The following is a 22,549-nucleotide window of genomic DNA, read 5'->3' on the forward strand; positions in this document are numbered from 1 at the left end:
TAGTCTTTAACGGAACATTGCTTTAAACATTGCTTTAAAGTGCTTTTCTCTTTAACGTCAAGAAACTGATCAAAAGGAACACTTACAGTGGAATTTACTTACAGATGAGTCCAGAGTACTAGGGGGCCAGGAAAGAAAAGCTCTGATCATCGAGAAAGTTTGACAGCTCCAGATTCATACCACCTCCCTCTACAAAGATTCTGCTCTAGTTGTGATAAAGCTGCATGTGGCTCCTTGAAAGCTGTCAGACATGCATTGTCGCTTCCACTGCCACTAATGCAGCCAATCACAGGAGAAGTTCCTGTGATTATCATACAGGAGTGCAAACTCAGATGGCAGCCTGCCCACCCAAACCTCTCTGCTCTGCTTCCACACTTCTCAGCTGTAAGAGCACAGCAGGCCCTGCCAAAGGAACCTCCAGTAGACATCCGCTCTCTGTGGAGCATGTAGGCTCAAGTGAATGGAAAAGGGACAGCAAAAAGATAAGGAGAAGATTGGCTGAAAAGGCTAGAAAAGTGGACCAACAAGAGAGAACGGAGCAACTGTGCCATGATTTGGTGTAGCAGGACATGGCAGGTGGGAACTTCCATGCGAGTGGAGGGAGACTTTCCCAGATGTGTGACGGACAGGTCTCCCTGATGTGCTCAGGGTCTAACTAATCACCATATATGGGGTCAGTAAGGAATTTTCCCCCAGCTCAGATTTGGCAGAGACCTTGAAGGTGTTTTGCCTCCCTCTGCAGTGTGGGGCACGGGTCACTTGCTAGTTTGAACTAGAGTAAATGGTGGATTCTCTGTCATTTGAAGTCTTTAAATCATGGTTTGAGGACTTCAGTAACTCAGCCAGAGCTTATGGGTCTATTAAAGGAGTAGGTAGGTGAAGTTCTGTAGCCTGCGATGAGCAGGAGGTCAGACTAGAAAATCATGATAGTCCCTTCTGGCCTTAAAGTCTGAGTCCAGAAGGAAGCTGGGAATTTCCAAGCTAAACTGGAGATTCAGTGAGTAGTGTTCTTCCATCTGAACCAATGCCTTGAGGTTGGAGATACCTTCTTTCAGTTGAGATGTAGCTGAGATCCTGACCAGCTGCAATCATTCCTAGCTGTCTTTCTCCTAATTTGCTTGAGTGCATGTGTGCCCTTTTAGTGAAATCAGCTTGCTGATTGGCAGTTGCTATATTGCCATGTCAGCAAGATATCTTCCTTTGTTTTAGGCAGTGTTACTGTAGCCGTGTTGGTCCCAGGATATTAGAGAGACAATGTGGGTGAGGTAATATCTTTTATTGGACCAACTTCTGTTGGAGAGCAAGACAAGTTTTTGAGCTTACACATAGCTCTTCTGACCAGGGTCTCTCAGGCAGAAGCAGCTCTGTCCTGCTCTCCACCCAGCTGCCAGGGAGAGCAGCCAAACATGCTGTGGGGGGAGGCATAGGGAGAGAAGGACAGAGCTTCCCCCCCCCCCCCCGCAGGTAACGTGGGGTGGAGAGAGCGCGGTGGCTCCAGGCTGGCCACAAGGCAGGGGGCGGTCAGTGGGCAGAGGAGATGTGGAGTGATCATGTCCTCCCCTTTAGATTGTGCCCCCCCTAGTACGGGGAGGCACAAGTCATCTATACTGGAAGGTTTCAGGTACAACTGCACCCGACCTTCCTACCAAAGGTGGTTTCGCAGTTCCATAGTAACCAGTATGTCTCTGTCAAGGTTCCTCCCCCACTCTGAACTCTACGGTACAGATGTGGGGACCTGCATGAAAACCTCCTAAGCTTACCTTTACCAGCTTAGGTTAAAACTTCCCCAAGGTACAAATTAATTTTATCCTTTGTCCTTGGAATAACCACTGCCACCACCAAACTCTAACTGGGTTTACTGGGAAACATAGTTTGGACACGTCTTTCCCCCCAAAATCCTCCCAACCCTTGCACCCCACTTCCTGGGAAAGGTTTGGTAAAAATCCTCACCAATTTGCATAGGTGACCACAGACCCAAACCCTTGGATCTGAGAACAATGAAAAAGCATTCAGTTTTCTTACAAGAAGACTTTTAATAGAAATAGAAGTAAATAGGAGTAAAGGAATCACCCCTGTAAAATCAGGATGGTAGGTACCTTACAGGGTAATTAGATTCAAAACATAGAGAATCCCTCTTGGCAAAACCTTAAGTTACAAAAAAGACACACAGACAGAAATAGTCATTCTATTCAGCACAATTCTTTTCTCAGCCATTTAAAGAAATCATAATCTAACGCATACCTAGCTAGATTACTTACTAAAAGTTCTAAGACTCCATTCCTGTTCTATCCCCGGCAAAGCAGCATACCGACAGACACAGACCCTTTGTTTCTCTCCCTCCTCCCAGCTTTTGAAAGTATCTTGTCTCCTCATTGGTCATTTTGGTCAGGTGCCAGCAAGGTTACCTTTAGCTTCTTAACCCTTTACAGGTGAGAGGACTTTTCCGCTGGCCAGGAGGGATTTTAAAGGGGTTTACCCTTCCCTTTACATTTATGACAGTCTCCCTACCAGTCTTCTATCCAAAAACCACATGCTAACAGTGAGGAACCAGACACTTCACTCGCTGGATTTTAGGCATGCACTAGCCTTTTACATAGAAAGGACTAAACCCTTTCAGAAATGCACTCAGCTTTTTGTAGCCATTGTAGACAGAATGAAAGGCCTTCCAGTCTCAACCCAGAGAATTTTATCATGGATCACTTCCTGTATCCACACATGCTGTGACCTAGTGAAGGTCCCAGCTCCTCCACTGACAGCCCATTCTACAAGGGCTCAAGCATCAGCGGCAGCAGCCCTGGTTCAAGTTCCGATTCAGGACATTTGTAGAGGGGCAGCATGGTCATCAGTCCACACTTTTGTGTCCAACCGCCATCACCCAGCAAGCTAGGGACTATGTGGGTTTCAGCCAAACAATGTTACAGTCAGCATGCCAATGAACTCCGAACCCTCCACCTGCGGAACTGCTTGGGAGTCACCTACATTGGAATGGACATGAGCAAGCACTCGAAGAATTAAAAGCGATTACTAACCTTCCATAACTGTTGTTCTTTGAGATGTGTTGCTCATGTGCATTCCAAAACCCACCCTGCCTGCCTCTCTGTCGGAGTTAGTCAGCAAGAAGGAACTGAGAAGTCGGCAGGGCCCTTTATACCAACTCTATGAGGGTGTGACTCCAGAGGGCACCAGAGCCAACCAGATGGATACCACCTAGTGAAAACTTTCTGGCGGCGGTGCTCGGGGCAAGCACACAAACCTACATTGGAATGGACGTGAGCAACACATCTCAAAGAACAACAGTTACGGAAGGTTAATAACCATTTTTTGGTCAGCATCTCTTGCTTTTTGAAAATACCACTTAGTCTGCACATGACAATTTAAACTGGAAACCAAAAGGTGTTCTGTGTATGTGTATATAATTTATATACTATCAAATAGATTTATAAGACAATAATCTGAGTGTCTAAAGATTTCACAAAGTATCAGAGAGGTAGCTGTGTTAGTCTGTATCCACAAAAACAACAAGGAGTTCGGTGGCACCTTAAAGACTAACAGATTTATTTGAGCATAAGCTTTCGTGGGTAAAAAAACCCACTTCTTCAGATGCATTCAAAAGTTTATGCTCAAATAAATCTGTTAGTCTTTAAGGTGCCACCAGACTCCTTGTTGTTTTTAAAGATTTTACAGACACTTGCTACGCCCCTTCTCACTTCCACCCAGCTGCTGCCATGTCCTTTCCATGCATGTGAAAAACAAAACAATGATGAGAAAACAACGTCTCTGGAGAACAGTGGTGGTTGTTGTCCATGCCATGGCCCCTACGTTAAGCACAGTTGCTCTTTGTTGGGAATAGAAATACCAGCTGAGCATGTCATGGGTGGGGATTTGTTTTGTGTTTCTTTGCTTTAGACAGGATGGGAATTCACGACTGGTTTGCATTTCTCCTAGAATTTCCCACTCCCTTTTAAAGGCAACGCCTGTCTGTACTAGTTGTGACACTAGATTTATACCAACTACTACCACTGGCCACTATTGAGGCTGACCAGTGGAAGGTTGCTTTAATTCTTTCATGGGTTTTATTTGCACTAGAGAATTGAACCCTGGTACATACTGCATACAGAAACTACAGTGATGAAGTGATCTAAGAACCGCTGTAGAATAGAACAGTAGCCAATCTAGTGGAATAGCAGTGGTGTAAGTACTGTGGGCATGTATTAGCCATGCCAGTTTCAGTGAAGGTTGCTTGTAGCTTTGCCCCACATCCATACTAACATTGTATCATCATGACAGGTGCACTGCCCTCTGGCTAACTGTCCCAAAGTTCTTGGCAGTGGCTTGTGGAGGAATTCAGACTGGCCTTCAGGGAGCCCACTGGAATTGTGGGAGAGGGGTGAAGTGACCAGATGTCCTATTCTTTTTGCAGGTAATCTTGTTTTTCAGCTGTCGTGCAAATTTGGAGCCTTAAAACTGGCCCATACTGTATGCTCAGTGGCTCCTCCTCCCTAGAAGGAGTGCTCTGGGAAACCATTCTCCACGGTCCCTGAGGGCAACAACACTTCCAGTGAGCATGGGGCCCAGGGGTGAGATGGGGTGAATGCAGGGAACAGGTTCCCCAGGGAGTAGGTGTGACATATGGGCTCTTCTCTTCCCTCCACCCCACCCCACCCCCAAACTTTGATAATCTGGTTACTTTCAAACTCCCATAATTCCCTGGGGAAGAGTTCCATAAATCTAAGGGTGCTAACACCGTTTCCTAGTCCTTTCAATATGGGGCCAGAGTGAATGCTCTGCTCTGGCTCCTGGTTCAGCAAAGAGAGGCCCCTGATCCAGCATTGGTGAAGCAGCAGCAAGCTGGTTTCAGTGGAGGATGTCGCAGTAGTAACTCTGGAGAGAGAGGCGCTGAGGCAAGCGGTGCAGATTGCATTATGCACCTGCCTCCACCATCCTTACGCAACCCAGAAGCTAGTTACAAGGGCTTAGTATTATTTGTGGAACAGCTTTCAGTACTTTTGATGCTTTTCAGTACTTGATGCTGCTTTTACCCCCTCGAAAGGCCGACAGCCCTCTGTTTTCTATTTCCAAGTGCTCTATTTAACAGAACAGGCAAAGTGTGTGCAGCAGCTAGAGCAGCTTCCCCAAATGCCCTGCGGATGTGCTTCAGACTTGATCTGGAGGACGGTCCTAAAGCTGAGAAGGGAGTTCATTCTCCAGGCCCAGTCAGTCATTAGTTTTTTCTACTGAAGCTGCCAGCCAGAGAGAACGCTTGTGATGAGGAATGTGTGGTTGGGTGGGAGTTTAGGCTCCAAATGCTTGCCCTTTAGGAACCTGGCTGTTGGCCATCACCTTTTTATTTTTTTTTCTCAAAGCCACGTTTATCTCTAATTATTTTTCCTTTTCCTGCTCTCCACCTCAGTTCCTATCTGCATCACACACCAAGGTCCAAATTCTCTGCTGATGTAATTGAAATAATGGCATTATACCTAGAGAGAAACTTGGCCCCAAATTTCAGTCCTTAGCACGTTTTAATAGGCTTATTAATAAACCTCCATAATCAGGAGTTTATAAAAAGAAACCCTGCCCCAGGGTTGTCATAGTAGGGAGAAATGTGCCATCTCAATCTGATGTCCCACTCCTTCCAATGTGGGAGTTTGTCCCTGAATTTCACAGAATTCTCAGCAGGCAACAGACGCTTTTGCCAGAGCTTCCAAAGGTGGCTGGAAAACAGTAGAGCTGTAAAAATCAGATCCGGGTTTGGATTTCAACACCACAAAACTCAGGCATGTTCAGGCTCTAGGGGTTTTGTTTAGATCACTACAAAGATAGGAGTTCTTTGCAAAATTCACCTTGACGAGAGACATAACGCTTGCTGCGCCCCGGCACCAGTGTGGATGCCCTGGACTGTTAATGCACTCTGATCGGCCTCCAGAAGTGTCCCACAGTACCTATTCTCGCCATTCTGGTCATCACTTTGAATTCTACTACCCTACCCTCAGGTGACCAACCATCAGACCCCGCTTTTAAATTCTGTGGGAATTTTGAAAATCCCCTTCCTGTTTGCTCAGCAAGGCGTGGAGTACTCAGTGAATATTTTCAGGTCACCATGCCTCCACGTGCCAGGCAATCCCCAGTATGGAGCAATGGCTAGATTCTGGACCTCATCAGTATTTGGTGGGAGGAAGCTGTCCGGTCCCACCTGCGCTCCAGCCGTAGAAATTACTATACCTTCGGGTAGATATCAAGGGACATGATGGAAAGGGCTATGACCAGAATGCACAGCAGTGCAGGGTTAAAGTGAAGGAGCTGCAAAATGCCTACCGTAAAGCCCGCGAGGCAAACGGCCTCTCCGGTGCAACCTGCCATTTCTACAAAGAGCTGGACGCAGTATTTGGGGTGACCCCACTTCCACTCCGAGGATCACCATGGACACTTCACAGCCCAGTTCAACAAGGCAGGGGGAGGAGGAGGAAAGCATCAGCAACGGTGCTGAGGAGGAGGGAGACACCACGGCATCCTTAGATGCATGCAGCCAGGAGCTGTTCTCAAGCCAGGAGGAAGGTAGCCAGTCACAGCAGCTGGTGCTTGGGAAAGGAGAAACACCAGAGGAGGTGCCTGGTAAGTGGCTTTTATTTTGGGAAGGAAGTTGTTCAGTGCGGGCTCTTGGGGCGAAAAGGGTTAGGGCTGCATGCATGCCTAGATGCAGAATAGGGCGTTGATGTGCTCTCACATCACGGTAATCGGCCTCAGTGGTCTCTTCAAAGGTCTCATGCAGAAGCTGGGCAATGCGCTTGCGCAGGTTCCTTGGGAGAGCTACTGTACTCCTTGTCCCAGTCAGGCTAACGTATCCGCGCCGCTGTGCCATGAGGGGCGGGGGGACCATTGCTGCACATAGGCAAGCTGCGGAAGCCACATTGCAGTAGAAGACCCTCCCTTGCATCCCAGGTCACCCTCAGCAGCGAGATATCTTCCAGGACAAACTCCTTTTGAAAATGTGGGGACAGTGTTCAGTATAGGGGCCCCCTGCAGCTATTAGCTCTCCCCAAGGCACAGAATCCCAGAGGACAGTACATCCGTGAAACAATCAGTCCCCCTTGCCCCTGTGCTTACTCACCATTTTGGGGCTCCTGTGGGTTGTGTGTGCTCACTTTGGGATGGGAAAATTCTGCTATTGTGTAGACTGTGCTCGTCTTTAAGTACGGGCCAATCATTGCTCTGTCTGGTGTGAACAATGCTGCCTCTGTTAAGTGTTGCATTTTGCCTTTACAGATGCAACCTTGAGATCTCAGCCGTCTGTGTTATCTCCGGCCAAAAGACTCCAAAGAATTAGGAAGAGGCCACGTAGAAGCAAAGAGGACATGCTGCATGAAGTAATGCAGCAGTCCCTTAATGAAAATCAAAAAGCGCAAGAGTGGCGGGAGAGTGAAAGGAGGGTCCGCCAGCAGAATGCGGATCGCCGGCACCAAAGCATGGAGCGGCTGCTAAGCATTATGGAGCGCCAAGCGGACTCGATGCATGCTCTTATAGCCATGCAGGCGGAGCACTACCGCGCCCACCTCTCCCTGCAGCCCTTGTCCCAAAACTCTTTCCCTTGTGCCACCATGTCACCTCCAACCCACTTTCCCCCACATCCGGGTTCTTATCACCACCAGCTGCCTCCAACACCTGTAGCTTCACTACCCAGCCCTGGAAACTATGACCTTTACCCACTGCACTCAACTCCAATCACCATGCATTTTAGCCAGCCTGAAGTGCAGCACTCATTGTACAGCACTCCAGACAGGAAGGCAGAGTATGATAACAGGACATATGCAAATCTGTGATTGAGCCATTCACCACACCACCCCCTTGCCCTTTCTGTTTCCCAAGCAGTTGTGTTTCTTTCAATAAATGAATTTTCTTTTAAATAAATGGATTTTTTGGCTTTGAAAACATTCTTTATTATTGCATTAAGTAAAAGATATCTTAGCCCAGGAAAGCAACAGGCACTGCAAGTCAGTGTAGCAAACACAGATTCCTACTAACATTGGAACCACCGCTCTTCACTCCTGTGCAGGGCACCAAACATTACTGTTGGCTTTCAGCCTCAGATTGCTCCCTTAAGACATCCCTAATCCTTGCAGCCCCACACTGGGCCCCTCTAATAGCCCTCTCTCTTGCTATTCAAATTCAGCCTCCAGGCGTTCATAGAATCATAGAATATCAGGGTTGGAAGGGACCCCTGAAGGTCATCTAGTCCAACCCCCTGCTCGAAGCAGGACCAATTCCCAGTTAAATCATCCCAGCCAGAGCTTTGTCAAGCCTGACCTTAAAAACCTCTAAGGAAGGAGATTCTACCACCTCCCTAGGTAACGCATTCCAGTGTTTCACCACCCTCTTAGTGAAAAAGTTTTTCCTAATATCCAATCTAAACCTCCCCCACTGCAACTTGAGACCATTACTCCTCGTTCTGTCATCTGCTACCATTGAGAACAGTCTAGAGCCATCCTCTTTGGAACCCCCTTTCAGGTAGTTGAAAGCAGCTATCAAATCCCCCCTCATTCTTCTCTTCTGCAGGCTAAACAATCCCAGCTCCCTCAGCCTCTCCTCATAACTCATGTGTTCCAGACCCCTAATCATTTTTGTTGCCCTTCGCTGGACTCTCTCCAATTTATCCACATCCTTCTTGTAGTGTGGGGCCCAAAACTGGACACAGTACTCCAGATGAGGCCTCACCAACGTCGAATAGAGGGGAACGATCACGTCCCTCGATCTGCTCGCTATGCCCCTACTTATACATCCCAAAATGCCATTGGCCTTCTTGGCAACAAGGGCACACTGCTGACTCATATCCAGCTTCTCGTCCACTGTCACCCCTAGGTCCTTTTGAACCTCCAAGTTCCATGCCTGAATGAATCTTTCACTGTTCCCTTCACAAATGTTATGGGGGGTACAGCATGCGGATATAACTGTGGGGATGTTGTCATCGGCCAGGTCCAGCTTCCCATACAGAGCGCCAGTGGCCCTTTAAACAGCCAAAAGCACACTCCACCCTAGTTATTCTGCACTGACTCAGCCTGTTGTTGAACTGCTCCTTGCTGTGTAGGGTTTCATGAGCCACAGCATTAAAGGGTAAGCGGGGTCTCCAACGATCACAATAGGCATTTTGAGTTCCCCTACGGTGATCTTCTGGTCTGGGAAAAAAGTCCCGGCTTGCAGTTTCCTGAACAGGCCAGTGTTCCAAAAGATGCTTGCATCATGCACCTTTCCGGGCCAGCCTGCGCTAATGTCAATGAAGCGCCCACGGTGATCCACAAGCGTCTGGAGAACCATGGAGAAATACCCCTTCCGATTAACGTACTCAGAGGCTAGATGGGGTGGTGCCATAACTGGAATATGCATCCCATCTATCGCCCCTCCACAGTTAGGGAAACCCATTGTGCAAAGCCAGCCACAATGTCATGCACGTTACCCAGAGTCACGGTTCTTCTGAGCAGTATGTGATTAATGGCCCTGCAAACTTGCATCAACACGATTCCAACGGTCGACTTTCCCACTCCAAACTGGTTAGCGACTGATCGGTAGCTGTCTGGAGTTGCCAGCTTCCAGATTGCAATAGGCGCTTCTCCACCAGCAGGGCAGCTCTCAATCTCATGTCCTTGCGCCACAGGTTGGGGGTGAGCTCAGCACACAGTCCCATGGAAGTGGCTTATCCTCATCTGAAAGTTCTGCAGCCACTGCTCGTCATCCCAGACTTGCATGACGATGTGAACCCACCACTCAGTGCTTGTTTCCCAAGCCCAAAAGCGGCGTTCCACGGTGGTGAGCATGTCCGTGAATGCCACAAGCAATCTCATGTCATATGCGTTACGCGAGTCAACATCATCGTCGGACTCCTCACTGTCAGTTTGTAGCTTAAGGAGTAACTCAACTGCCAAACGTGACGTGTTGGTGAGACTCGTCAGCATACTCCTCAGCAGTTCGGGCTCCATTCCCGCAGACCGAAAGGGAAGACAGAGTGTGCAGTACAAAAAATGTTGAAAGATGGCGCCAAATGTGGTCGGAAGCACAGGGATTGCTGGGATGTGAAGCGATGCATCATGGGGCATTGGGACAGGACCCAGAATGCCCCGCCCCTCTGCCCCGTTCCCACAAGCCACAGTGCCAGAATGGGAAGAGGTGCTCTGTGGGATAGCTGCCCATAATGCACCACTCCCAACACCGCTGCAAGTGCTGCAAATGTGGTCATGCCAGTGCGCTTGTTCCTGTCAGCGTGGACACACTGCAGCACTTTCCCTACTGCGTTCTCCGAAGGCAGGTTTAACTTCCAGCCGTCTACATCTGCAAGTGTAGCCATGCCCTATGTAAGATCAAAAGCTTGTCTCTCTCACCAGCAGAAGTTGATCCAATAAAAGATCCTACTTCTCCCACTTTGTGTCTCTAAATTCAGCTGACACATCCATGAAAGATGGACAGGAAGTGTTTCAAAATGCACTGCAGTATACACAGCTAGAGTCTATCTATCTTACTATCGCACTCTAGCACCAACCTCCTTTAGTCAAATCCGTTACGGGGGAAGTTATTTGTATATAATTCTGTCTTTGTCAGGAGAACTTAGAGCCAAATTCACATCAGTGGGCACAGCCAAGTCAATGGAAGTTACACAAGGATTGGATTTGACCTACGACCTTGAAACTAATGAGCCAGGTCCCATGCAACATGTGAGCAAGAGGTGGGGTTATTTTGGGGTGGGTGTTGGAGACAACCAATGAGAGCAATAGGGGAGAGCATGACTAGAATTGTTATGTTTTTCATAACAGTAGTTCCCCCCAATAGGAGTGAGGTGGAGTTTGCCGATAAAGCACAGAAATAAACGCTGAAACACAGCACTGGGAGAGTGTACACAGCTTGGAGAAAGGAACAGGAACATAACAGCTGGAGGGGAAGAAGGACAATAGGGCGTAGACTTCAAAATGTAAGTGTCTTGTCCAGTTTTGCATCCACTTTCTAACAGCAGGTGCCCATTGAATGGCATGGCCAGGCTGCTCTCCCTCCCCACTGTTGCTATAGGAAACCCTCTGTGACAGTCCCCAGTGTTTTTCTTCTCTCCCTGACCCCATAGTGAGTGCTGTGAGAGAACAGCCAGCCCATGTGAGATAGCAGCAGCAGGATGGCGTATGTAGATGGGGCAGACGTGCCTTAAAGCTGGAGAAGAAGTGGAATCCTCAGGGGAAGAAAAAAGTTCCTAATCTCCGATCTAATGGGCAAAGGGAAAGTCATATAAATCAATAACAGAGGGAAACCCAGCTAAAGTTTACTGTAGATCTAACTGTAGAGCTGCAACTAACTATAAATGCTGGTGCTATTGTTCCCATTTGGAGAACTGTCTGTAAATGCCAGGACTATTGCATGTTGGAACATATTCTTTTGTCCTGTGGTCCAATGTCTCATTATGCTTAGTCATGCTCTGTTCTTTGCATTTCATAAGCAATGTTTGCTGTAAGTAGTACACAAAGGTTCCACTTATATTCAGGAATTAACAGCATTGGCCAGAATGTTAGACCATGTGATGAGTTTTGGGGGCAGGAGGGATGGTGAAGTCAGTGCTAGGGGGAGAGACGCTTTCTACTCCAGTGTCCAAGAGAAGTGGGAGCATGAGAGAGAATTCCTTAAATAATCAGAAATGACTAAGTGCTTTTCATCAAAGAGCAGTGAGAAAAGCAGTGCTGAAACCTGGGAGAGATGGCAGAGATACAGCGTCACTGCCACTGAATCAGGAATAGACAGGAGTTAAACCCCCAAATACACTGTCAGGTCTGACCCTGGGCTGATTGTATCTGCTTCTGACACATCTTTGGAGTCTGTCACTCTTTTCTTATGCCTTGGTAACCTGTATCATTTATTGTGCTATAGAAGTGTGTGTGTATTACAGTTGGATCTTCTTGAATGGCCCCTTTGATAAGCAGCCTGCCTGCAGAACTGAGATGATCCCACTGCATCTGTTTACAGGCAGGGCGTAGATATCGTGCCTGGCATTCCCTGCGGCTAAGTCACAGGAGTTTACAGATGCATCTTGAGGTTTACGGGCATCAGTGTCTTGCGGTGTGGCTCTCTGATGCTTGCATGCTAGTTCCCTCCTCTGTTGTGACTGCTTAAAGCAGCTGCTCTTAATTTAGTAGAAGCTTTTAAATGTTTGAGTGCTCTGTACACTGCTTATTTGAAGGGTAATATGTGAAATCAATATGAATAATTTCCTTTTCTACAGCATCTTTCACCCTGAAGGCTCCCAGAGGGCTATACAAACTAATATACAAATTATGTGGGCTCAGTGCAGCCACCTCTGAGGTGGAACATAGCAGCTGATTATCAGCACACAGCAATGCTACAGAACAATTTAGGACAGGAAGTATAAATAAATGCCATCTCTGTTTAAAGCTAGAGGGGAAATTTAGGGATGGAAAATTAATCAAGAGAGAAATTGACTAGGTCAAAGGGGTTAGAGTTCCAATTCTTGCAAAAGTGCCCATGATCTTTGAGACAATAAACTGATCTTATTTATATTTGCAAAGTGCCATGTAAACGAGTATAATATACTACGTAAAATACTATAAGGCAGGGGTCAGCAACCTTTCAGAAGTGGTGTGTCGAGTCTTCATTTATTCACTCTAATTTAAGGTTTCATGTGCCAGTAATAATAATCCATGTGATCCATGCTGAGCTGCCCCCACCTTGGCCGTCTGCACCCCTCAGTGCCCCAGGCTAGGGCCAGAGGGCTACAGCTGGGAGTGGCTACAGAGCCCTGGGCCAGCAGCCAGGACCCCAGGTTGGCAGCAGAGCCCTCCACACGGTTGGCGAGGACCCGGAGCCGGCAGTGGGCTGAGCAGGGCCAGCGGCCGGAACCCCAGATGGCAGGGGGCCAGCGGCCAGTCGCCCAGGCCAGCAGCAGAGACCCCAGACCGGCCAGGACCCAGGGCTGGCAGCAGGCTGAGCGGGGCTGGCACACGGAACCCCAGGCCAGCAGCGGAGCCCCCAGGAACGGTGGCCAGGACCCGGGCAGTGTGAGTGCCGCCTGTGCCATAGGTTGCCTACCCTGCTATAAGGCATGATACAAAAGATTTCTAATAAATAACTACTTATGGGTTCTTTACTGACTACGAATGATCCAGGTCCGCAGTACTTTGTCTCATCTGAAATATACGACTGTCAGTCAGCAGCACAATATACAGTCGAACCTCAGAGTTACGAACACCTTGAGAATGGAGGTTGTTCGTAACTCTGAATAAAGCATTATGGCTGTAAATTTTTGAAAGAACAGCTGAACATTGACTAAATATAGCTTTGAAAATTTACTATGCAGAAAAAAAATGCTGCTTTTAACCATCTTAATGAAACAAGCACAGAAAATTTCCTTACTTTGTAAAATCTTCCTTTTTTAAACTTTCCCTTTATTTTGTTTAGTAGCTTATGTTTAACACAGTAATTTACCATATTTATCTTTTTTTTTTTTTTTTGGTCTGTGCTGCTGCCTGATTGAATACTTCTGCTTCCAAATGAGTTGTATGGTTGACCAGTCAGTTCGTAACTCTGGTGTTCGTGACTCTGAGGTTCTACTGTATTGGTTTGAGCCTCTGAGAATCCAGATGATTGCCTAATTGGCACATTATTTGTCTTAGTCTCCACCAATGTGTTCCTTTTTGGGGAATTTACTCTTTCAGAGGGCAGAGCTCTGTGGAATATGGTGTCGTGTGGTATTGCCAATGCTAAGCATTCAAATTATGAGCAAGCCCCTTAAAAATCATGAGATCTTTTTTTAAAAAGCATTGTTTTTCTTTGTTCATGTTTCAGGGCTTCAGATGGCCACCAGCAGGGGTCAGGATGGGATTCCACTACTTCCACCCCAAAGCATTCTAGGTTTTTGTTTTGGTCTCCTTCTTCTGAAGCATCAGAGACTGCCCTGACTGGATGGAGAGGCCAGGGCTCTGAGGTAGCACTGAGCATTCTCTCTCCGGTACTTGACTGGCTACTTCTTGCTCACATGCTCAGGGTCTAGGCATATGTGGAGTGGGGAAGAAATTTTCCCTCAGGTCAGATTGGCAGTGATCTGGTCAGGGAGGGTGGAGAGTTTTGCCTTACACTGCAGTGTGTGGGTGTGGGTCACTTGCCAGGATTATCTGGGTGTAGCTCAGTTAATCATTTCTCTGCCATGGGTACTGGTGCATCTCGGTCCCTCCTGTTCTCCACCTGTGGCACATATCATTCTAGTCTCCTGTGGGCTGTAATACTTCGGTCTCATTCCAGTTGTTGGGTTTGGTGTGCGGGTGCTGAGTGGTGGTGGTGGCCTGTGATAAACAAGAGGTCAGACTACATGATCTGATGGTCCCTTCTAGCCTTCAACTCTGACTTTTTCTGTTTTTTGAGACTTCCAGAGTTCATGTTTTCAAGATTTTCTCTGCCTAGGGCTAGAAACTCCCGTTAAAATATTGTTGAGATTCTCACATGACTCCAGGAGCCGGAGCTTTAAGAAAAACACAAGAATTCGCAACACTATCGTGTGGACTTTACTCCTCTTGATTTCTTGTGATCTAGAACATAAACCTCACTCCCAGGTGGAGGTCTAATGTTTTGTCTCCAGACCTCATCTTCAATGAGAGGTTGAAAAGGCAGAGGTTTCCTCTTGACAGACATCATCTTTTTAATATTACAAATCAGCTGGGAGGAAAATACCTTACTTTTAATGAACCAGTATGATGATGGAACGTGGGAGCTCTCCCCTTTGGGCTTTCACAGTGAATGGACATCTGGAACACGTTCCCAAAGAAGGGCTGGTTTGGGTGGGTCGAATAGGAAAAGAGAATTTGGGGGGGTGGCGTGTCATGGAGGTATTCCTGTGTAGCACCCCACCCCTCAATGGGTGTGGATCACACATGGGCAGGTTTTGATAGCTGGCAGCAATGTGGAGAGAGGTCGAGAAGGCTGCACATTCCTTCCTTATATTTCCCAAGCCGAGTCAGCATTCGCCAGCATGCAGTAGCTGAACTGATGTAGTACACCGTTGACCTTGTCTTGCTGGCTAAGTTCGGTGAGTCATGGCAGCTGATGGTCGATCTGGTCAGGCCAGAGGCAGTGTGCATTGGTGTGGTTATTAATCCAGATAAAACTAAATCCCTGGCCATTACCATCGAGCAGCCTCCAGCTCCAGAGTACAACCATTAACCTATCCGGACCAGACATCAAGCAGGTGGCGATTGTCAAATATTTGGGTAACATTATCAACAGTGTTGGGAATGCTTGAAATGCCATGTTTCACACGCTTCAGCAGCCTCCCTGGGGATGTCTTGATGTCACACTTGCTATGCAGCTGCTATTCTATAGAACCACGCTTATGCCAACTCTGCTGTACGGAAGAGAAACGTGGGCACTGAGGAAGGCTGAAGAACTCCAGAATGATGATTTTCATTCTTGACGGTTCCATCAACTGCTTCGTATCAAGTAGCAGGACAAGATCAGAAATGAGGATATTCTAAGCTGAATGCAGCCACTGCCTCCACCAGCATGAGTTTGGTTTGGGATATTTCTTGGTACAGAGGTATTATTAGAATGGTAAATCAATTCATTCTAAAGCATGTTTACTGAGGAACGATGCGACACAGCAGGTAATCACATGGGAGCCAAAAACTTTGGTGGCACAATAAGATTGCCAGTGATTCATAGACACTAAATATACAGCTAGACCACCTTAAACACCTTGCCAGAGATCAATTTGGGTGGTGCTCAGTTTGCAAGGGGGCCATGTCCCTGAGGGATTTGCCATCATGATGATGAATACCTGAGTTGCTTGGAGATTTGCCTCGTGCCAGAATTTCTGGCTCCACGTGGATCTCCTTCAATATGTGGCTTTCCAGTGGGCAGCCACCTGAGTTTCACCGATGGGGAAAGCGATGAGCATGGGGTAATCCCTGAGGCACCAGTGCAGCTACCCAGCCTGGTGTCAGAGTCGCAGGTTCATCTGCCCAATAGTTCCTTCTGGGCTGAAAGGATTTCAAAGACATGGACAAAACACAGTGGGGTAACCCAACAGGCTAGCTGTAAAAAACAGGGACACTCCCAGATTTCAGGAAAAGTCATCCTATTTTGTGGCCTAAATGGACAGCACCCATCAGACGAGGGAGAAAAGGTGGAGGAGTTGCAATGTATGTAAGAGAGCAGTATGATTGCTCAGAGCTCCAGTACGAAACTGGAGAAAAGCCTGTTGAGAGTCTTTGGGTTAAGTTTAGAGGTGAGAGCAACAAGGATGATGTCATGATGGGCGTCTGCTATAGACCACCAGACCAGGAGGATGAGGTAGACAAGGCTTTCTTCAGACAACTAACAGAAGTTTCCAGATCACAGGCCTTGGTTTTCATGGGGGATGTCAATCATCCTGATGTCATCTGGGAGAGCAATACAGCAGTGCACAGACAATCCAGAAAGTTTTTGGAGAGTGTTGGGGACAACTTCCTGGTGCAAGTGCTGGAGGAACTAACTAGGGGCCGTGCTCCTCTTGACCTGCTGCTCACAAACAGGAAAGAATTGGTAGGGGAAGTAGAAGTGGGTAGCAACTTGGGCAGCAGTGATCATGAGATGGTCAAGTTCAGGATCCTGACAGAAGGAAGAAAGGAGATTAGTAGAATATGGATGCTGGACTTCAGAAAAGCAGACTTTGACTCCCTCAGGAAACTGATGGGCAGAATCCCCTAGGAGGCTAATATGAGAGGGAAAGGAGTCCAGGAGAGCTGACTGTATTTTAAAGAAGCCTTATTGAGGACGCAGGAACAAACCATCCTGATGTGCAGAAAGAATAGCAAATATGGCAGGCGACCAGCTTGGCTTAACAGAAATCTTCGGTGAGCTTAAACACAAGAAGCTTACAAGTAGTGGAAACTTGGACAGATGACTAGGGAGCAGTTAAAAATATTGCTCAGGCATGCCGGGCTGTAATCAGGAAGGCCAAAGCACAATTGGAGTTGCAGCTAGCAAGGGATGTGAAGGGTAACAAGAAGGGTTTCTACTGGTATGTTAGCAGCAAGAAGGTGGTCAGGGAAAGTGTGGGAGCCTCATTGAATGATGTGGAAAAAGCTGAAGTACTCGTTGTTGTTTTTTTTTGCCTTGGTCTTCACAGACAAGGTCAGCTCCCAGACTGCTGCACTGGGCAGCTCAGTATGGGGAGGAGATGAGAAGCCCTCAGTGGTGAAAGAACAGGTTAAGAACTATTTAGAAAAGCTGGACATGCACAAGTCCATGGGGCCAGATTCCATGCATCTGAGGGTTCTGAGGGAGTTGGCTGATGTGATTGCAAAGCCATTGGCCATTATCTCTGAATACTCAAGGCGGTCAGGGGAGGTCCTGGATAACTGGAAAAAGGCTAATGTAGTACCCATCTTTAAAAAAGGGAAGAAGGAGAATCCAGGGAACTACAGACCGGGTCAGCCTCACCTCAGTCCCTGGAAAAATCATGGAGCAGGTCCTCAAGGAATCCATTTTGAAGCACCTGGAGGTGATCAGGAACAGTCAACATGGATTCACCAAGGGCAAGTAATGCCTGATCAACCTGATTGCTTTCTATGATGAGATAACTGGCTCTGTGGATATGGGGAAAGCGGTGGATGGTGATATACTTCGACTTTAGCAAAGCTTTTGATACGGTCTCCCACAATATTCTTGCCAGCAAGTTAAAGAAGTATGGATTGGATGAATGGACTGTAAGGTGGATAGAAAGCGGGCTAGATAGTCGGGCTCAATAGGTAGTGATCAAGGGCTCAGTGTCTAGTTGGCAGCCGATATCAAGTGGAGTGCCCCAAGGGTCGGTCCTGGGGCTGGTTTTGTTCAACATCTTCATTAATGATCTGGATGATGGGATGGATTTCACCCTCAGCAAGTTCATGGATGACACTAAGCTGGGGGAGAGGTAGATACACTGGAGGGTAGGGATAGGGTCCAGATTGACCAAGACAAATTGGAGGATTGGGCCAAAAGAAATCTGATGAGGTTCAACAAGAACAAGTGCAGAGTCCTGCACTCAGGATGGAAGAATCCCATGCACCGCTACAGGCTGGGAACTGACTGGGTAAGCGGCAGTTCTGCAGAAAAGGACTTGGGGATTACAGTGGACGAGAAGCTGGATATGAGTCAACAGTGTGCCCTTGTTGCCAAGAAGGCTAACAATATATTGGGCTTCATTAGTAGGAGCATTGCCAGCAGATTGAGGGGAGTGATTATTCCACTCATTCGGCACTGGTGAGGCCACATCTGGAGTATTGCATCCAGTTCTCCCCCCACTCCCCACCCCCACACAGAAAGAATTGGAGAGATCCAGCGGAGGACAACAAAAATGATTAGGGGACTGGGGCACATAACTTACGAAGACAGGCTGCGGGAACTGGGCTTATTTAGTCTGCAGAAGAGAAGAGTGAGGGGGGATTTGATAGCAGCCTTCAACTACTTAAAGGGGAGTTCCAAAGAGGATGGAGCGAGGATGGAGCTCAGTGGTGGCAGATGACAGAAGAAGAAGCAATGGTCTCAAGTTGCAGTGGGGGAGGTCTAGACTGGATATTAGGAAAAACTACTTCACCAGGAGGGTGGTGAAGCACTGGAATGGGTTACCTAAGGAGGTGGTGGAATCTCCATCCTTAGAGGTTTTTAAGGCCTGGCTTGGCAAAACCCTGACTGGGATAATTTAATTGGGGTTGGTCCTGCTTTGAGCAGGGGGTTGGACTAGATGACCTCCTGAGGTCTCTTCCAACTCTAATCTTCTATGATCTCTCTGTTCCTCCTCCACTCTTGGTGGAAGTGCTCACTCTAGTGGCAGTGCTAAAAGGCTAGAGATTTTGTGCAGGCCTGAGAAAACTAACTCTAGAAGCCTGAGATTAGGCAAGAAATCTTGATCCCTTGCACTGGGGGTTACTCAGTGCCAATTAACTGTTTTCTTTCAGCTCAGGAGAGATGATCAAGTCGTTCAAACAGAGATTTTTGTCGCTGGAGCTGCAGTCGCCCAGGTGGAGCTCAGCAGAGATCACGGTAAATGCTAGTTGCTGGGGAGATCTCTATATCAGAAGCTGAGGGGTATTGTTTTTGATGGGTAGATCTTGCAGAAATAAACTAATTAGTGCTGTCAGCGAAGAAGCCATGCAAGAAGGAAACTGCAATGAACATCTGGAGCTATAGGACAGTAGCCATATATCTTCGACCTTGCCTACACTAGAAAAGGTTCATGGGTGCAGCTGTCCTTGCAAATCCTCCAGTGTAAACGCAGCTCACATAGACAAGAGAGTGCTTTTGCCAGTGCAGCTTTTGTTCCTGTAACTGGGTGAGGAGGGGGGGATTGGGCTGAAGCCAATGCCGGGGGGTGGGGGTGGGGAGCGCTGTGATGGTTTGGCAACTGGGGGGGTGCCTTGTTAGGGGCATGTAACTTGTTGGGGGAAAGGGTGTGGGAGTGTGTGGCTGCTGAGATGGGCCTGCGAGGGGCACACTCCCAGGGAGGTGATTTTGCAGGAAGATGTGGGCTGATTGGGACATTTCACTGACCTGGAAATAAAAGCCACACCTTCACTAAGCCTTGTAACCTTATTCTGTCTCAGGTGCAAGATTACGAGCTGCGTCACTATGAGACGGCCAAATGGGCTAGCACAGTAATTCAAGGAAAGATGCAGAAGGAGGCACTGCGCCAGGGCTTCTGGAAACTCTTCTGCTACATTCAGGGGAAGAATGAGAAAGGTATGAAGTCACCCAGATTTGGAACAGTCATTGGGAAACCCCTGGACCCAGCCGTCCAATTGTGGGCAGGGCACAAAGGAGACTGAGCTGGGAACAGCAAAGGTTCGGGTAGCTCTGGGGGATAGGAAGTACACTAGAAATGTCAGAGATGCTTTCTTGGTGTGGGTGAGTTAATGCATCCGTATTTTTCTTGCCTGCAAAGGGGTGTCCTTTGGGGCTGTTTCCCCTCATCCAGGGTGAGCTGCCCTATGCCTGGTGGGGGAGGAAGGGGAACCTCAGAATGGGGGAGAAGAGATGGAAGAGACAGAGTGTCTCTGTTCCTCCAGGGGTGTGTGGGATGGGAGGTGGGGAAGATCAGGGGCTGCGTGGAGGAAATGGAGATGCTTACTAGGGAAGTATTCACAGGCAATAGGGAGAAGCATTGATGGATGAGAGCATCATGATGGGTACTTGCATACCATGGGAATGGGCAGCAGTATGAATCCCCGAGCCAAACCTGGTGAAAGGGCTTGTGGCAGGAGTAGTCCCTGCTGCACTGGGGAGATGGTGCTGCAGGAACACTGCTGCCTCTGCCCCGAGTATTGAAGCCCCTCTTTGACATTGTCCCCAGTGGCTGCAGGTCCCAAGGTAGCATTCACCCTCTGCCTCTGCTTGCGGCTGGTGCGAGACAGGACCTTTCTTATCCTCATTCTTCCAGAGATGAAGATTGAGATGACTGTGCCGGTGACGTGCCTGGTGAAATCTGGTTGCACAGACTTCAAGGTCTCATTCTTTGTGCCATTCGAGCACCAAGAGTCCCCCCCACAGCCCACAGCCCCAGACGTCTTCATCGAGGAGCGGAAGGGAGAGGCCATCTTTGTCAGGTAGCACTCTCCTGTCTCTTCTTTGGGAGAGGAGACTGATTAAAGCATAAACAGGGGGCTGGTGCCTGCAGTTTCACCCTTTGCTGTTCAATACCATGTCTGGGAAAGAGAAACCCTCCAGAGAGCACCCCGTTCCTCACTCCCTTCATTTGTGAAGCTCAAAAGCTGTCTCTTTCACCAACAGAAGTGGTGAAAATAAACAGCTAGCACTGTATGTCTAGGCAACTCTCTGCAACATGCCAGCTGGGGCCGTTATATATACACATAGATGTGCCTGGTCACACCATCACATGCTGGATGAATCCCTGACTGTAGTTACACATGACCCTTAGCTACAGAACATGAAGCCAGATCTCAAACACCTCACAGTTTGTGAGTGTCTGGATTCAGGCTGCTGATTCAGCCTATTTTAAAGATGAAGCCCCTCCATGAAATTCAGCTCCAGGTCTGGTTTCGGATCTACCCTTGCTGTGGCTACTAGGAGCCAGCTGAACATTTCAGAATTCGGATCCTCCCCCGCTAAAGCTTGGAGTATTTGGATTGGGGGGGTTGGTTTGGGCTCATCTCTAACTACAAGGTTTGCATTGTTAAAACTCCAACAGTGTTACAAACCAGAGCCCCTCTCTCCACTGTCCTCCCCCAGGTCCTTTGGTGGGTTTGCCTCTCCAGAGAAATATGCTGAGGAAGCCCAGGCACTGGCAAGAATCCTAAAGAATGCAGGTCAGTCATTCCATGAAGACTTCTATTACACTGCTGGCTATGACAGTCCCTTCAAGCTCTTCTATAGGCACAATGAAGTGTGGTATTTCAAGAAGTAATACTGGAGTGTTGGATGAAGACAGACCTTGCTTGTGCCTTTTGCTTCCATGATTTTGTATGTACTGAAGACTCTTTAGTCATAGATTTGTGTATGTGCTAACCACTGTAAAGAGACCTCCCCATTCCATTTTACCTAGGACTATAGATCAGACACTGGCTTCAAAAACCTCTCTCAAATTTATGTGCTCCTTATGCAGAAGGCTGCTTTTGTTTTGAAATTTTAGTCTGTTCAGACCTGCTGCTCTCTCAGGGGTAGCAGGTGTCTCCCCTAATCCATTGAACATAGGGAACAGCTATGATGTGAAAGTGTACAATTTGTGACAGTGATTTAGGAGCTTCTGAAAAATTGTACCTAAAACAAAAGGTAGAAAAATCCCCTAACGATGACTGCTCCTGCTCCAACTGCTACTGTGTCTGAAGGTGATGCTATCGTGGAGGACGAAGGCTAATGCCTTGTCAATTAGGTTTGATGACACTTGCATCCAAGTGTAGTCACTGTTGTGGATGCTTGTTTTATCCTGTCCTCAGCAGTGGGACACCCATTTTTGGAACTGACAGCAATTGTTAAACCCTGTTATTTTCAGGGCAATGACCCAGGCAGGTGGATACACACTGGAGGAAGCTACTGGTGCTAGCATTAAATATACCAGCTTGTGCCACTTGTTTGTCTTCAGGTGGAAGATAATTAACCATTTGCACAACAGGTGTTTTTCATTTACACTGAGTATGGTATTAATCACTCTAGCTGAGGAACTACTGAGATTTACAAGTGCCAAATCTTTCATTTACACACTAGTCTCCTAATGACCTTTTCTCTTTATAAAATACATGTACCTCTGTTATTAACTGCTCTACTTTAACAGTGAGAATGGCTTTTGTAGAGTGACTTATCCTGTGCAATGATATTTAGGAGCAAAAAATAAATGTCTTCTGCTCCTGTGCTGTGTTTTATATGTGAACACATGGTGTCAAACCCCTGGAACAATTTTTATAGTGGGGGTGGTGAGAGACATTGAACCAAATAGTAAACCCTATGTGATGGAAACGACTTCAAGTCGGGAGCTGTGGCAGCACCTATGCCGCACAAAGCTCTGTTGAAGATCTGCTGCATCTCTTTCAGATCTGCTTGTAGAGCTTCACCCTGGGCT

The 22,549-nt window shown here is 47.6% G+C and overlaps 2 protein-coding genes across 2 annotated transcripts; both read left to right on the top strand.

Moving 5' to 3' along the window:
- Positions 1–5,804: 5,804 nt before the first annotated feature.
- On the top strand, positions 5,805–7,850 carry LOC125640806 (uncharacterized). The gene is made up of 2 exons (XM_048859747.2): positions 5,805–6,609; positions 7,261–7,850. The coding sequence occupies exons 1-2, from the start codon at positions 6,417–6,419 to the stop codon at positions 7,812–7,814; spliced, it is 747 nt and encodes a 248-aa protein (XP_048715704.1). The 5' UTR covers positions 5,805–6,416; the 3' UTR covers positions 7,815–7,850.
- Positions 7,851–10,777: 2,927 nt separating this feature from the next.
- Positions 10,778–22,341, top strand: LOC125640807 (heme-binding protein 2-like). The gene is made up of 5 exons (XM_048859748.2): positions 10,778–10,945; positions 18,939–19,023; positions 19,584–19,719; positions 20,417–20,582; positions 21,226–22,341. The coding sequence occupies exons 2-5, from the start codon at positions 18,949–18,951 to the stop codon at positions 21,398–21,400; spliced, it is 552 nt and encodes a 183-aa protein (XP_048715705.1). The 5' UTR covers positions 10,778–10,945; positions 18,939–18,948; the 3' UTR covers positions 21,401–22,341.
- Positions 22,342–22,549: the final 208 nt, after the last annotated feature.

This window comes from Caretta caretta, chromosome 8 (genome assembly GCF_965140235.1).
Source record: "Caretta caretta isolate rCarCar2 chromosome 8, rCarCar1.hap1, whole genome shotgun sequence".
In the NCBI taxonomy this organism is placed as follows: Eukaryota; Metazoa; Chordata; order Testudines; family Cheloniidae; genus Caretta; species Caretta caretta.

Bases quoted from the DNA above. Each gene is read 5' to 3' on its own strand.
- LOC125640806 (XM_048859747.2), top strand. From the start codon at position 6,417: ATGGACACTTCACAGCCCAGTTCAACAAGGCAGGGGGAGGAGGAGGAA. The intron at 6,610-7,260 runs GTAAGTGGCTTT...TTGCCTTTACAG, and splicing joins AACACCAGAGGAGGTGCCTG to ATGCAACCTTGAGATCTCAG.
- LOC125640807 (XM_048859748.2), top strand. From the start codon at position 18,949: ATGATCAAGTCGTTCAAACAGAGATTTTTGTCGCTGGAGCTGCAGTCG. The intron at 19,024-19,583 runs GTAAATGCTAGT...ATTCTGTCTCAG, and splicing joins GGAGCTCAGCAGAGATCACG to GTGCAAGATTACGAGCTGCG. The intron at 20,583-21,225 runs GTAGCACTCTCC...GTCCTCCCCCAG, and splicing joins GGAGAGGCCATCTTTGTCAG to GTCCTTTGGTGGGTTTGCCT.